This window comes from Clarias gariepinus, chromosome 8 (assembly GCF_024256425.1).
Source record: "Clarias gariepinus isolate MV-2021 ecotype Netherlands chromosome 8, CGAR_prim_01v2, whole genome shotgun sequence".
Lineage (NCBI taxonomy): Eukaryota > Metazoa > Chordata > Actinopteri > Siluriformes > Clariidae > Clarias > Clarias gariepinus.
Window position 1 is genome coordinate 6,666,481 of NC_071107.1, and position 15,362 is coordinate 6,681,842.

Sequence of the window (15,362 nt, forward strand, 5' to 3'; positions counted from 1 at the left end):
TGTCATGTAATGTCTGCTTTTAAAGTCTGGTAGTGCAAGAGCAGGATATCTGTATCCTGCAGGAGCTTCCCTTGCATAATATTTTAGCTGGGAAAAGTTCCAAAACACACATTTTTTCACAGGCCAGGTTAAACAACTTGTTCTTCAGTTTCTGCTGCTTCAGACAATGAAATATGCGTGCTAGAGGATCAATGACTTCAACAGTGAACTTCACAGTTTTCACAAACATGCATTAAACAGGCATCTTAGTAAATATAATATAAAAAATACATTTTACAACTGTGGTAGGACTGCTGGTCACCATTCACACGCGTGCACACACATGTGCACACTATAGGCAATTAAGGAACGCCAATTAACCTGTGGGAGGAAACCAGGGCACTTGTAGAAAACCCAACAATCATGGGGAGAATATGCAAACTCCATGTACACACACCCTGAGGTTGTAATCGAAACCTGGGCCCTGGACAGTGCTAATCGCTAAGGCTCCGTGCTGCCATGTGTGTTTGTAAGAAATCTTAAACGTTTCCAAATTATTGGTATATTCCATCCTATATGTAAACTCAAACTCTGTATGATGATAATTGACATAAATAAGGATTTTTGAAAAGTCGTTAAATAAAGTATAAAGAAATAAAAAATAAAATCAGTATTAAGGAGGCGTCTAATCGGTGTGATTTCACTACTAGCCTCACGATGGCAGTATTGTGCACGCGGCGGCAACATTGCAGAGTGAAACCGAAGAAAAACGGACTTCCGCATAAACAGGAAGTTAACGGACCAAAAAAAAAAACCAGACAGACAGACATGATACAAATATTTATGTCTAAATATTAAAAATAAATTCAAAGATAAACAAAGGTGATGAACTCGCTGGTGGGATACGGAGTGTCCTCTGAGTCAGAGGAGGAAGAGGAAACTCAGAGCGGAGCGGCAGCGTGAGTACAGGATCATATCATATACAGGCTAATAATTAGCTCAAGAATCAAAGCTATAAGTTTATCATGGTGCACGGTATATGCCTAAAATAATGTAAGAATCGAGATGGTTTATAATTTTAGAACACAAACACGACTAAACTGTGAAATATATTGTAAAAAGAAGTACGTTTAACAGTACAAGTACATTTCCGCCTTCATGCATTAGGCCACGCCCCCTACATGGATCTATCTATCTATCTATCTATCAAACTGCATCAGTGAGACACTCATCTTTCACGGTGCTAAACCTCAGTCGACAATCATAATGATTTAAATGTTTCTGTGCAGGAATGAGGAGAATGAGTTCAAACAGAAGAAATCACACAATTTCCTGGTGGAATCTGGATCGGCGTCCAGTGAGTCTAGTTCAGAGTCAGAGCGAGATGAGGAGCAGGAACCATCTCCAGCGAGTGTCCAGTTACGCTCAGAGCTCCCGGTTCCTCCCACAGTCGCTTCTCCTTCTAATAAACTGCCTTCCCCTGCTCTGGGAGGGTTCGGTGTTCTAGCTGGGAGCAGTGTCTTTGCAAATCGCTTTAAGGAACAAACAGATCAGAAACTCAGCGCACTCCAGAAACACGTCCCACTCACATCCCAAGCCAAGCCTACACACATTGGTGGGAAGAGGGTGTGTGTGGCCTACAGGAAGAACGGACGCTGCCGTTTTGGGATCCGTTGCAAGTTTGCTCACGACAGCGACCTGCAGCGCAATGAAGCAGAACCCCCTGTTTCGGACTCGGATGTGAATAATGCTGCTGCACACACAGTAGACTGCAATGAGCTGGCTGTAGGGAGGGACAGAGAAGATGAGGAGGGGAATCAGAGCAGGAGGAAAAAGCACCGAGTGGGTGTGAGCGATAGTCTCATCCCTCCCAAAAGGGCACTAAAGCAGTATGCCATCCAGAGGGACAACGCCTCACACACACTTACATGAAAACAGGGTGTGAGAATTAAGATCTCTAAGTGTGTGTGGTCAAATTAGTTGCCTCAGATGTGCTCTGATGTGTGAGGTCCTGTGTGAAGGATTGCAGTTTCATCCAGGGTGTTTGTAGCAGAAAATTCTAGATACAAGTTGATTTCTTCACTGGGACTGACACAGAGAAGCCACGCCTTCTTCACTAAGACTGATGTGGACGGTTCCTTAACTGAGAATGGCATAGAGGGCACACCTCTTATACTGGGACAGACACATATATTCCATGCCTCATTCACCGAGGCCACACCTCTTTGATGAGACTGACACACTTAGGCCATGCCTCCTTTACTGAGATTGACACCAATCACAGACTCCTTTGCAGACGCTACGCCTCCTTTACTGCGACTGACACACTTAGGCTACGCTGCCTTTAAGACTAACAGTGAGGCTATGCCTCCTTCAGCAAGACTGACACACAAAGGCCACACCTCGTTCACTGAGACTGACGCACAGACACCACGCCTCCTTCACTGAGACTTCATTAGGACTAATGTGGCTGGCCATGCTCCCTTTATTGAGAGTGACATAGGCTGCGTCTCTGTCACTGAGGCCACACATCCCCACTGAGACTGACAGGCCACAACTCCTTTACTAAGACTGACATGCAGATACCACGCCCCTTTAAATAGACAGACACAGAGGCCACACCCCCTTCACTAAGACTGATGGAAAGATTCAGATTTTTCAGGAGAAATTTTTTTAGTGAGTCAGATCATTTGACTAGTCTCAGCAATAAAGACTCGACTCTTTCAGCTCCTAAATGACTCTTAGCCATTTTTTTAACCAGTTGAAGTTTCTGATGTGTAACTGTGACTGAAACTGGTTCATGAAATCTATCTTGCGAAGCTTATTCAATAATTTACACTGCAAGCTTTACACCTTCACTCTCCCTACAAAAAGAACAGTCACAGCCCACATATGCAAGCCTTTATCATTCCCTTATTGATTTCTTCTCTGTTGTATCATGTGTGTAAAATGTTTTTGTTTTTTTTTTATGTTATGTGCTATAAAAGTTCAGCAGCTCGGATGAGGCCATGACCTGAAGAAAACTTCAGCTAGTGTCCCAGATCAACTGTCGCATCACCTCAACACAGGACGTAGCTTGTGAGATAGGCCATGGCAGTCATGTGATTAAACACTGGTGCATGCTCAACTAAAGAAACAGATCATTAAATATCACCACACTGCTTGTGTTCTGGTGAATATTACACCTGTCAATTAGTTTAAGATGTATTTAATTTGTCTCTCAGTCTCTGAGGTTAAAGCGGAGACGGAGTGCTTTCTGGGACTGGAAAAGCAATTACACCAGGAGAAATAATAAATGTAAGACACCCTGTTGTTCTTCAGTGTTTATTAGCAGGATGTACAGAAGCATGATATTTACTTCCTGTTTACACACACACACACAGTTAGAGGAGTGCAGACATGTTTTGGATATGATTAGTGAGTCTGAGAGGTTTATAAAACGTGAAATCTTTTTTTGCTACATCACATAAAACGATTTGAAATTTAAACAGTCTCAGCGCCGTGTGACCTTCAGTACTGGATTGCTGTTCAGTTCTGCAAGGATGAAAATAGTATTGTAGAAAAAAAAACTTTCAAACTACAAAGTCCAAAAGGTCAAGCCTGTTCTATCTTCTAGGATTCCGCGCTTCGCTCCATCGACGAGGAACTAAAGGCTAATGCTGGTTACAACTAAGGAAAGCTTCTAGCTAGCAGTTTAGCCAACCCGGCTAAAGAGAAACCTGTGGATTTAATAAATACCCCCCACCCCCACGGTGTACAATTAAACAAACATTTAATGTCTATTAGTGGCCCGTTATAAGGTTATTATAAGCAGTCTTCAGAGAGTCACTTAAAAACAGACAGGAAGGAAGAATAAAAATTAATCAAAGGATCCTAAAATATAATGCATGAAACTCTGACAGACACATGGAAAATTAAACATAACAAAAAGACTTAGTGTGCACGTACCAAAAAAACAAAAACAATAAACAACCATCAAGACAACATTGTGAGACACACACATCTACAAACCTAGCACACTTCAGTATGAACACACAATAGATCAAAAGTCCTATAGAGGAGAATGAGGAGCAACAGCGTTAGTTGGAATTATGGCAACACACTTAACGTCTCAGACTCAGCATTTCATGTCGCAACAGTCAGAGGCAGTGAGACTCGGGTTTCCCAGCTTTCCTTGCACTGGATGATTATTAATAGTTTGGTGTAATTTATATTTATAGCCCACATCTTTTAGCTATCTCTTAGCTATCATACTTTCAGCGTATCCACATGTCTATTGTTTGGTTGCCATAGAAACAGCCGGGAATCTCCGTTGTGTAATTCCAAAACTAGCATCCACATCCTTCCTCTGCGATTCCGTCTTTCTTTCCTACATCATTCTGTGTTGGATCGTCCCGTCCGAACTGTCCGTGACAACCTGCACTTCTCCGGCCCCGCCCGCTTCCCAAACCCCACCCACGTTCTCAGTTCCACCATCCCACAATGCCCCACCCTCTTTCCTGTCACCCTGAGGTGGAGGAGATGTTGGAGGAGGAGGATGAGGAGGTGTAGGTTCTGCGGTGAAAGCTACAGAAGTGATCTGCGGGAGGAGTGAGACGGAAGGGGCGGAGCTCGTACTCGGGGGCAGCTGATGTGTGACGGAGAGTAGGGGGAGCTGCTGTGAGAGCGTGGTGAAGGTCATGTGAACGATTTGTGGAGTAGCCTGAACCGAGAGCTGTTGCTGGGACACGGGGGCGGAGAGAAAATGCAGCGTCTGACTAGAAGAAGCCGGGTTTGCCGCAGAGACTCCGCCCCCTTCTGTTTCACGTTTCACCTCGTCCGTAGAGGGCATTGTGAGAGAGACGGGCACCTGCATGGTGTGCAGCGACTGCTCCTGGTCCAGCAGCATGACGGGGCTGACGCCCACTGGCGTCACCTGAGTGGTGGTTGGAGCCGGTGTGCCGACCAGGGCGCCGGCGTTCGCAGCGAGAGCCTCTGCGATCAGGACCTCCGGGTGACTCTTGGCCTTGTGAGCCACCACGCTGTCCTTCTTCTCAAACTTCTTGCCGCAGATGGCGCAGGAGAACTGGTAGGAAGCGTCAGCGTCGTGCTTCTTCATGTGCCAGTTCAGAGACGCTTTCTGGCGACAGGTAAAACCGCATATCTCACATCTGCAGTACGGAGAGAGTGGCATGAGACGCACAGTTAAAACGACATCGCTGCCAATATCAGTAATATACACAAGCGTGATAATTTCCTGTAGCCTTTATCGCGGTTAAGTGTGATTCAATTTGACATGTGACATCTCAATGCATTTACTCTTCATTGGTCTTTCTCTGTACGACACACATGATCTGAATTATACAGACCTGCCATTTAATTTACCCCCAGCTCACTTCTAATTTATAAACAGGTAACTTTTGATTCATTTTTAACTCGTTTGTGATATATATATATTTTTTTTATCCACAAATAATGACATTTTATAAAACATATGCTCTTAATACAAAAATAGTTCATTCGACATTGGAATGTCACTGACACATTCTTATTTATACAAGATTCATTTGTGGCGAAAAACTCACTTATCATTCAAACACATTGTCAGGCAGAACTCATTTGACCTGCACTAATGAATTGTATACGACTCATACAGGAAACACATCGTATTTGTAATGAAGATTCACTAATATTCATTTGAATATTTAATCTGTGTAGTTGTGTTTTTAGTATGATCCTAAATACAACGAGTACTACAGCTACATAGATACTGAGTATGTGTGTGTGAGACTCACTGCAGTGGTTTCTCTCCAGTGTGTATCATGCGGTGAACAGCGAGGTTGTGAGAACTCTTGAATGCACGTGCGCAGAACTCACAGATGTAGTCCCTCTGATCTACACACAAAAAAAAAGGCACACAATCTTTAAAATTTTAATCCATGTTCTCTTCTTCACTTCCTGCTCAGCGATACTCTTAATGCCTGCATGTAACCACTGTGAATTTACTGAAATCTCAAACGTCCTCTTTCCACATGCTGTGGAGTTTTATATGCGAAGTTCGTGACTGATACACAAATCAAAGCTGTGATATTAATTTATTCTCCAGATTTTTACAAATAATAATGATTTAACACACTGGATGTGCCTACAATGTTGCTCATGGTGATGGTGTAAATTTGCCCTGCCCCTCAGCTAGCAAGCAAATGCTGCTATGCTAATTGTAGTCATAAAAACAACAGAAAGGGTTTTCCAGGTTTGTTATTGGTTGATAGTTTTGTACCTGTGTGGTGTTTGGCGTGGCGCAGTAACTGTTTCTGAAGGCGGAACAGACGACCGCAGGACGGGTGAGGACACACATACTTCTTCTTCATTAAGTGCTGATATTTAATGTGATGCTAAAAGAGAGAAAGGTACAATGTAAGAGACAATGGGAAAGAGAAAGAAGAAGAATGAGAGACAAAGAGGGTGAGTATGGGAAAGAGACTGAGTGCAGAGGGGAGAGAGAGAGCGCGAGCAAGAGGGACGGCTGAAGCAGTCTGTGTGATGGTTTGTGGGGGGGGTGAGAACGAGCAAGTGCATGAGAGTGTGAGAGTATGGGAAAGAGACAGAGTGCAAGAGAGGACAAGAAAGTGTGCGCATGTGAGAGAAATAGCGACAAAGAACAAGACAGACAGGAAATGCAAGAGAGGGTAAGAATATGGGAGATGAGAGAAAGGACAGGAAAAGTGTGCGCGAAAGAGAAAGACAGAGGGTTGAGAAAGACAGTGAGAAAGCAAGAAAGAGTGACAGAGAGGGGACAAGAGTAAATGTTTTGTAAGAAGCCTCTCAGTTCTCTCACACACCTGAAGGTAGCGTGGATGAGCAAGAACTGTTCCACATCCCTCCATCTCACAGCGCACATACTGCACCGGGGGCTTCTTCCTACACACACACAGGTTTGAATTCATCATGTCAGTCACTCAGTCTGTGATTACACTCCTCTCGATCCTTCAAATATTTTTACCTTCTCTTGGGAAGGCGAGGGCTTTTGTCGTCTTTTCTTCGGCGACCTCTCCTACAGGATCAGAGCATTAAACACATTATAATAAAAGCACAAAAATGAGAAGATAAAGACTGACTTAGCATTATCATATTACCCGACCACATCAGATCGCTGTAGCTATCCCATCAAACCGTACAGAATCACAGCACTGTTTTGGTTCTTTCGTTCAAGCTAAGGGATTTTGTCAGTATGTAACGCCGCCCTCTCTGGTAGAAACATGCTACTGCAAGCTACTTGTAGAGGAACGCTGCAAGCTGCTAAGATGCGCGTTTAACAGAGAGCGGAACAGATGTACGAAGGAGACATTAACTGGTCACCATAACAACTTTGTTTGACAGAATCTCTGATCCATGTTTATTTACACACACACAGTCTGACACGCTAGCCAGAGCAATGCAGGGCATTCTGTAAATCACCACTAAAATGGGTCTCACTTCCTGGGTGGCTCGGCTCCCTCTGCAGCCTCCTGCTTCACGTCCGTCGTCTCCACTCCTTCAGTCTTCACCTCCGTCTCTTTGTCTTTCTCTCCCGCTTTTTCCTTCTTTTCTCTCGCCCGTGAAGGCGCTCTGCGTCTCGGCTTCTGAGTCTCCCTGCACGAACATCAGTGATGTGGATTAATATTATTTAAGAGTACACACCTTTCTGATCATGACACACACACAGACACATACCTCCCAGATTTGGGGTCGTAGCTCTGGTCATTGAGGTCATCCTTAAAGGGTACGTCCTCATCACTGCTGACACCCTCGTTGTCCTCGCTGAAAAATAGGCATGCTGAGTATGCATTGTGTGTGTGTGCACCTGTGTGTGAGATGGGTACGATGTTTTGTGTAGCGGCGTACCTCTGCGCATGAGGCTCATACGTCTGGTCTTTTGGGTCGTCTGTGAAGGGAGGCTCCTTCTCTCCTTGCAGCACCTCAATCTTCTTTACCTCACTCTTCTTCTCAGTGCTGGGAAAAAACAGAAGAAACGACATCAAACTCGATCACAGAATGATGACATCATGTCTAGTATTTAAAATTTATGAGCACAAAACAGTTTGAACAGTTGCTGTTCTTTGAAGGAAAGAAACAGAAAATAAGACTGGAAACTGAGAGGGAGACAAGAAGGCAGAGAGAAATGGAGAGAAATGTGAGACTAAGCTAAAAAGAAGGGGAGAGACTGAGAAAAGAAGAGCAATAGCAAATAGGAGAGCAAGTGCAGGGAAGAGAGGGATGGAGAAGGAGAGACAAATGAGAGACAGGCCAAGTAATAGTGAGAGAGAGAGAGAGAGAAAGTGCAAGAGAAGGAAACGGAGAAAGGGGGGGTCGATAGAGAATGAGAGCAGACTCATTCACAGACAGAGAGAAAGTTCACGACTAACAAGCATAAAGATGTACCTTATCTTTTTCTCAGCCGATTTATTTTCCTCTGCTGTAGCAATGAGACAATCACAAATCAGAATTACATTTTAAAACACACTTATGCTCATATTGCACAAAGTATCGGCACCCCTCCGAGTCCCCCACAGAAAGGTGTGCCAATTACGTGACACTGCTCGTACCACAAGTGGTCTCTGTCTCCGGTTCGCTTTTACACACGACCCTCGCTGATGCCCGAGCTCCCCGAGACGACGATGTTCTGCTGCGGCTCTGCGCTCGCCTGCTCCCTGCTGCTTCCAAGGAAAAGGGAAAAGGAGTCTCAGCATGCTTACAATTTAATAAAGTTTAAACCAACATGAGTTCACACTGGTTTTCCTTCAGAGTTACCTCGAGTGCCTGATGTGTCCTTACTGTCTCCACACCTAAGAGATAGAGAAAACAATGAGCAGGCTAAAATCATTTTTCACAGATGGTCTTTGTCACACTCAGACACACCTGAATGACCTTGTAAGTGTCTCCTGCTGTAATACAGTGGACGGAACCAATTCACACACTCTGAAAGGGTCCTTGAGTGTAATCAAAGTAACTGAGCATCATCAGCCTTGTACGCCTAGTCATGATTGCTAAATAAAACATTACTGTGATTCACACTTGTACTTAACCCACATTTATATTTCCATTGAAGGAGAAAACACTAAATAAGGGCACGCGTCTGCATTTCCTCATCTAAAAAAAACAAAAAAAAAAAAACCGCACTTAAGTCTTGCATCTTATCAGAAGATGAAAGCACACTACCTCCTAATATAATCTAAACCCTATAGCTATATAATAAGCATTTAATAATAACAAAAATTAAATCACAGCAGTTTGTGACAAGGATATGAGCTGTACATGTTAGACACTTATTTTCTTCACTGGAATCATTGTCATGTCCTTTCTTAAAGCTTTATTTCTTTATTACAGCTTTATTTTCAAAGGCCAAAACAAAGTCTTCCTACAGGAAATGTTCCTCAGACTCATGCGTCCATCTTGATAATTTACATCTAACCACATCCACAAAACTCAACACTTACAAAGGGATCCGAAAAACGACTTGAGGGTGAAAGAGTGCGTCTCCTAAACCAACCACGGGTTAATTAAAACTTTCAATAACGCAGCTCATCCACTGCAGCGCATCATCTTTCTAGCGCGCACACACACACACTTCCCAAGACTTTTTTCTTCCTCCTTTTACAGGGTGCCATTACTTTTGCCCTCATAATTATATTTATAGTTAGATAAATGTTGTTGATACGTGGAGTTTAAACAAAATGTTCACCAAATTGTTTTGTAATAAAAGTAAATCAATTACAACTAAATGTCATAAATATTGTGCAAGCAGCTGAAAAAAAATTTCCAGTTTAAAGAATTGACATACTTTGACATTTATTTTCTTTGTCTAATTTTAAGGCATTTATTTTGAGGAGATTTGACACGTTGGATAGATAGTTTTTAACTAAATAAATACTTTAAGCATAATTTTGTTATTCAGCCATTAAAGAAGTAGTATACATTAATTGGGAGAAAAAACTGATCAGATAAGCCAAACACATCTTAAACAAACACACACACGTGTGCGATCTGGGAAAGCCATCCCTTCTGAACAGCCCCCTGCACACTGATTTGCCCCCGGCTGAGGGGCAGGGAGGTGGAATAAGGGGCTTATCTGAACCAGGGGCAGGTTCCTGCCTCCCTAAACTTCTAGAAGCACCTTGAGCATCACTCTCCATCCTGTTTCTCAGATGTGTGTGTGTGTGTCGCCTGCACTGCCGTACTGAGCTTTGCTGTCTCTGGCCGCCTCTGCGTTCCTCCTGCGCCGCGGACACGCTGCTCTCCTCCGTCGTCGAGTTTCCGCTTCCTCCTCCTCTTCCCCCTCTTCATCCTCCTCCTCCTCTTCCTCCTCCTGCTCGGCTCCCAGGTCTCTCCTCCTCCACACAGGCACGGATCGCGTGGAGCGGTCGCGCAGCACCCGGCCGGATCCCGGTGCGCTCTGGGTTCCGTTCGCGTCCGGGGATGAAGCAGGAGGCGGAGCGGCGGAGTTCGCTCGAGTCGCACCCCGGCCCCGGAGCGCCCTGCGCGGCGTGCGGGTCACACTCGAGTCCGGGGATGTGCGCGCGGCCTCCTCTGCTTCATCTTTCTCGCGCTTCTCGTTTTTCTCCACACGCTGCACTTCCATCATCCCCCGAAAAAAAACCGAACTGCACTCAGGTTAATAGCTGTAATTAATCCGACAGGACATGAAATCATAAATATGGTATAAAAAACCAGAAAACACTTTGCTCGATTAAGGCCTTGCTCGTGCACACAAACATATTGCACCGCGTCCTCCTCGCGCCCGGATTCCTCTCGCGCTTTCTATTGTATATTTCCAGAAACTTTAGTTAGAACTCTGCAAAAAGCATCTTTTAAAGAAGCAGACACGGTATTAGTACGTTCTTAAAGCGATAGTAAACCGGGCTGTAGGCGAGAACCAGGAGCCGCGGACCTCATCTTGGCTTTGTTGCGTCTCCTTTAAGCGCGCGCGGAGCGGCGGATGCTCACGAGCGACACCCGACGGCATGGATCCGCGTTTACATTAAAGCCGCGGTGCGTGAAATCGTGCGTCCACAGCCGGACAGACACGCATGTACAGCGGAACCTTGGCACGCGAATTTAATTTGTTCTGGGGCGAAAATTCATATTGTGATATGGATCCGAAAGAATGTAAATGCAGAGAAAATCCCTTCCGACCACTCAAAAATATAAGCACTCAGCTGAAGTACCCGTCATTGACAGCTAAAGCTTCAGCTTTATTGTAATAAGTGATTTTATCATTATTTCAGGTTGAAGCACTGGACGCAGTGCCGGTCCCAAGCCCGGATAAATGGGAGGGTTGCGTCAGGAAGGCCATCCGGCATAAAAACCTGTGCCAAGTTGTTGTGCGGACTGGATATTCCGCTGTGGCAACCCCTTGACGAGAGCAGCCGAAAGACCAACAACAAGAAGCCCAAGTACATGTTGTTCTGTATGGCTGAACTCTCTGCGTAACTTATTAATACAAAGAAATAAAAATTTTGAAAGGTTGTGTTTTATGCCTTGTTAACAGTAAATTGTACTTCTTCCATCGTCCGCCAAAAACACTCCCTGTTCGTTAATCAGAGAGTGAATCACAGATGAGAAACTAAAAGAGTAGATTGGATAAAGATTAAGTTTTGTTTTCAAACGACTCCAGCGTGCTAAAATTCACTTATAACACTTCAGTGGTGAAAATTATACCCAATCCCAGTAAAATATTCAGTTTACGTTTTCTAATTAATATCTATTGGTGCAGGTGTTTATTAGTAGCTTTTTAAAAAAAAAGTGGTTTATTAAATCTTGCATAACTGTACTTAACATCGCTTTTACTTAACATTGTGATTTCACTTATGTTGCAGGTTAAGGACGATATCCAAGGAATGCAAAAGGTTTATTAAATTCTGTCCAGCGGTTGATTTAAGACACGCTCAAAGTTTGATGCATGTGCAGTACACTGTCAAAACGTGTGGCAAATAACTGCTCATAACTTCACGTCTACTCAACATTTTGATTTTATTTAGCATGCAGGTTTAACTTTGGGCCAGAAGTACTGGCAAAGTTTCATTAAATTCTGTCCAGACAGTTTTGCATGATGCTGTGACAAATTTGGCTAAACAGACATACGGACATACAGACAGAACATTTTCTGCGACATTCGGGTCCTCCAATGTATTAAATGTAAATATATAATTGAAATTAAACTGAGTTTTGATCAATGTACGGAATCCTTTCTTTCAATTATATAGCTATTACAAAAAAAACTGCATGGGAAAATCACGTAGCTATAAAACGCGTGACAAAGGTAATGTTGTTATTGAAAAATAAATCATAAAATTCATAAACTCTTTGCTTGGCTATTCACTGACGCAAACAAGTTTTTACAACTTCAACTTAGTTGGCGTTCAGTTCTTTTGTTAGTTGCATGTATGAGTAGGGTGTAGCTATTAATACATTATTAACACTTTAATGACTTCACACCTCACCTACATATATGAGAGGTGTGTTCTTCTCAACAGATCCCAACAGGCCCAGGGGATAACCAGCTTCTGACTCCGCTGATGTTTAAATAATCTTTTCTGTAAACCGAACTATTGTATAATTCTATAAAATACATTTGGAAGCCATTCAAAACCTTTTGCGTCAATAGAAAGCCAAACGCAAGATTTGTGGTAGTAAAGTGGATAGTAAAGACATAGCACCATGGGTCCCAAGAATGTTAGCAAAAAAGGGGAAGGGAACCACTTCTTAGTTTCTTTTTTTAAAGCAGCAGGGGGCTAAGAGGATACATACATAAGATAAGGTTAAGTGAGGTTTAATGTTTATTTATTTCATTTACATGTCTTTTCTAAATGTTTTGAGTGTTGTCATGTGCAGGATGATTATAGTGTTGGAAATTGTTAATATTTTTAAGTGGCTGGAATAGATTATCTGCATTGAAACTTTGAATATATACTGTATATATAAATCCTAATTATCAGATTGTCCCTGATGAGCAAGCCAAGGGTGACAATGGCAAGAAAAAAAACTATCCGAGATGGCAATAGGATGAAACCTTAAGAGGAACCAGACTAATGTGGGTCATAACAGATAGTAGGGATTGATCTGCAGTCATACTGTGTGTTAGGAGGCTGGATGTTCACTATAACAGGAGTTGTGTTTGAGTTAATATATAGTCCACTTGCGATATTGGAGGCTTAGGAACAAAACTGTTTGTGGAAATATCAGTCCTGAACTATTGCTATTAGAATATTTAGCCATCCTTTAAGTCCTTCTCAGATGTTTGTGAATAATGTTTTATATGTATGTTTAAGTGGTTTTCTTAGGAATAAAAATGGATTGTGTAAGAACATTTTTGCATTATAATTTTTTTGGCATTGTACATCTAAACAACTACCATGCAAAATAAGCATTTAAACCTTAATGTTGTAGACATTGTTGTAGAAACCTTAAAACTTTAAACATCACCTTCATATAGGTGACCATCGTGACTTGGTGTTAGTGACACACATTTTGTAAAATGTTTTCTTATATACAGTAACTGGCAAAAGAAAAGGTCAAAACTTATTAAACTAATTATAAAACATTGAAGTTATTCTTCCTTAGACCATTAGTCCTCCTGGTATTAATATTAATAATAATAATAATAAGATTGCTTTGTAGAATGTTGACCAGGTGTAATCAAGATTTTTTAATTCATTTTTGATGAATTGATGATAATCAGGTTTCCTTCGGGTTCTCCTCCCACCTCCCAAAAAACATGCAGGTAGAAAGATTAGCTATAATACATTGCTTCTGGGTGTGCTTGCCTCTGAGGGGGAAAGGATTTAGCCTCAGTAATATTTTGTGGCAATTTAATGAAGTCAGCTGATGACCCAAAAGTACTGAATGACCAGGTTATCCCATCTATGGAGTTTTCCTTGCCTGATGGCAGCAGACAGTCCGATCATCGGTCCCACTTAATGAGAAATGGAGTTTTTATTCTGTATTCGGTTATTTTGCACAACCAAAAGTCCTAGTTTGACTTGAACACCCTTTGTTTTTTTACCCGTCCCTGTAATTACACCCTTGTAATGTTTGGTAAATTGCTGGTGAAATAGTAAAAAAGGCACTTATAGAAAAATAATAATTATCAGGATGAAAACATTTAACCTTACTTAACAATGGATATTCACCACTATTATTTATTTCTAAATGTCTGTTTTATCTGTTAAAAGTACAAATGTAGACACAATAAACATTCTTTATCCATTATTTTTTTATTTAAACCCCAGTCACAAATAGTTTCAAGAAAAACATTGATCAAATATAAAAATTCAGCGGTGTTTGGTCTTCCATATGTAGTGTCTCATTTATCAGAACAGCATGACAGTCTTACATGTTACACACATTATAGTACACACATTTTATTTTTAACAAAACAGTCCACAAATATCCAATGTTAAAAGCGCTTTACAAATCAAATCAAACTGAACGTAGAGCCTGAAAGTCGCTTGAGAGTACCCAGGATTGTTTCTTTTTTATCTTTAGCTAAATTGTATCTTTAACTACTGTAATCGAATGCATGTATAGATCAAGTTTCTGTGTCATGAATTTTTAAAATCTGCAGATTTCATGTCATGTGCATTTAGTGTCTTAAAAAATAAAACGGTCACTTTAAATCAACTAAAGTTATGACATCAGTGGTAGTGTTTTCTATAAATTCTCCTGTAGTATTTTATTCATTTGCATATACAGTACATTTATCAGTCATTCACCAAATACGAACAAAAACATGGATTACCTTATCATATATAAAAAGTGTATACAAAGAGCTTGGTGGAAAAAATGTATGAACAATGTTAAACATTAGCTAAAGAAACAATACATAAATGTGTGTGGACAGACATTAGGGATTCCCCACAAAAACCCAGACATCATTAAAACTCACTTAGAGATTAGCATACATGATATTCTATACCTTTCACCAACAAGACAATAATGTCACACTAAAGGTTGACTGTCAGGTTAAATTTAAATAGCTGGTTCCCAGGAACTTTAAGTCCAATCAAGATAAAATTTGGGTTACCATGATGCTTTTTCACATCAGAGTGGACGACTAATGGGGTCCAAGGTACTTAAACCTGCTGGCCATTTATCAGTTGATTATCTTTCACCAGGCAGCTCACAGGGTTATTTCTGATGCAGGACCATGATAAACCTGATGTTCGTTATAGACACTTTAATGTTCAGTGTAAGTTGGAAAGAATGCGTCAATGGATATGCTCAGTGGATAATTATTATTTACAGGTTCCTAGACCCCCAGATTTGTTTCGCATTTGTTCGTTGGTTTGGTTACTTTTAGGGAGGAATGATGATTGATGAGAGCATTTAAGCCAATCAAAAGCATGTTAAGCCAATCAAAAGCATGA

The 15,362-nt window shown here is 41.7% G+C and overlaps 2 protein-coding genes across 4 annotated transcripts; one reads left to right on the plus strand and one right to left on the minus strand.

The window, feature by feature from the left end:
- Positions 1-763: 763 nt before the first annotated feature.
- Positions 764-12,093, plus strand: si:ch211-113e8.11 (uncharacterized). 3 transcript variants are annotated; one of them, XR_008360975.1, is made up of 3 exons: positions 764-938; positions 1,269-3,276; positions 11,814-12,093. XR_008360975.1 is itself a non-coding variant. In XM_053501718.1 (2 exons), exons 1-2 carry the CDS (start codon positions 865-867, stop codon positions 1,909-1,911), a joined length of 717 nt encoding a protein of 238 aa, XP_053357693.1. In that variant the 5' UTR covers positions 764-864; the 3' UTR covers positions 1,912-3,287. The 3 variants fall into 3 exon arrangements, 1 of the variants encoding a protein (XP_053357693.1); XR_008360976.1 differs by lacking the exon at positions 11,814-12,093 and having other exon boundaries at positions 1,269-3,094; positions 3,204-3,287; XM_053501718.1 differs by lacking the exon at positions 11,814-12,093 and having other exon boundaries at positions 1,269-3,287.
- On the minus strand, positions 3,290-10,914 carry zfp91 (ZFP91 zinc finger protein, atypical E3 ubiquitin ligase). The gene is made up of 12 exons (XM_053501717.1): positions 10,176-10,914; positions 8,749-8,783; positions 8,544-8,651; positions 8,380-8,413; positions 7,843-7,950; positions 7,672-7,758; positions 7,435-7,590; positions 6,962-7,012; positions 6,801-6,879; positions 6,239-6,353; positions 5,754-5,853; positions 3,290-5,129 (listed from the first exon to the last, which is right to left on the minus strand). Exons 1-12 carry the CDS (start codon positions 10,577-10,579, stop codon positions 4,349-4,351), a joined length of 2,058 nt encoding a protein of 685 aa, XP_053357692.1. The 5' UTR covers positions 10,580-10,914; the 3' UTR covers positions 3,290-4,348.
- Positions 12,094-15,362: the final 3,269 nt, after the last annotated feature.

Excerpts from the sequence above, each read along its gene's own strand:
- si:ch211-113e8.11 (XM_053501718.1), top strand. The coding sequence starts at position 865 with ATGAACTCGCTGGTGGGATACGGAGTGTCCTCTGAGTCAGAGGAGGAA. Across the intron at positions 939-1,268 it reads ACTCAGAGCGGAGCGGCAGC|GAATGAGGAGAATGAGTTCA; the intron begins GTGAGTACAGGA and ends GTTTCTGTGCAG.
- zfp91 (XM_053501717.1), bottom strand. The coding sequence starts at position 10,579 with ATGATGGAAGTGCAGCGTGTGGAGAAAAACGAGAAGCGCGAGAAAGAT. Across the intron at positions 8,652-8,748 it reads GGACACATCAGGCACTCGAG|CAGGGAGCAGGCGAGCGCAG; the intron begins GTAACTCTGAAG and ends CCTTGGAAGCAG. Across the intron at positions 7,951-8,379 it reads TCGGCTGAGAAAAAGATAAG|CACTGAGAAGAAGAGTGAGG; the intron begins GTACATCTTTAT and ends GTTTTTTCCCAG.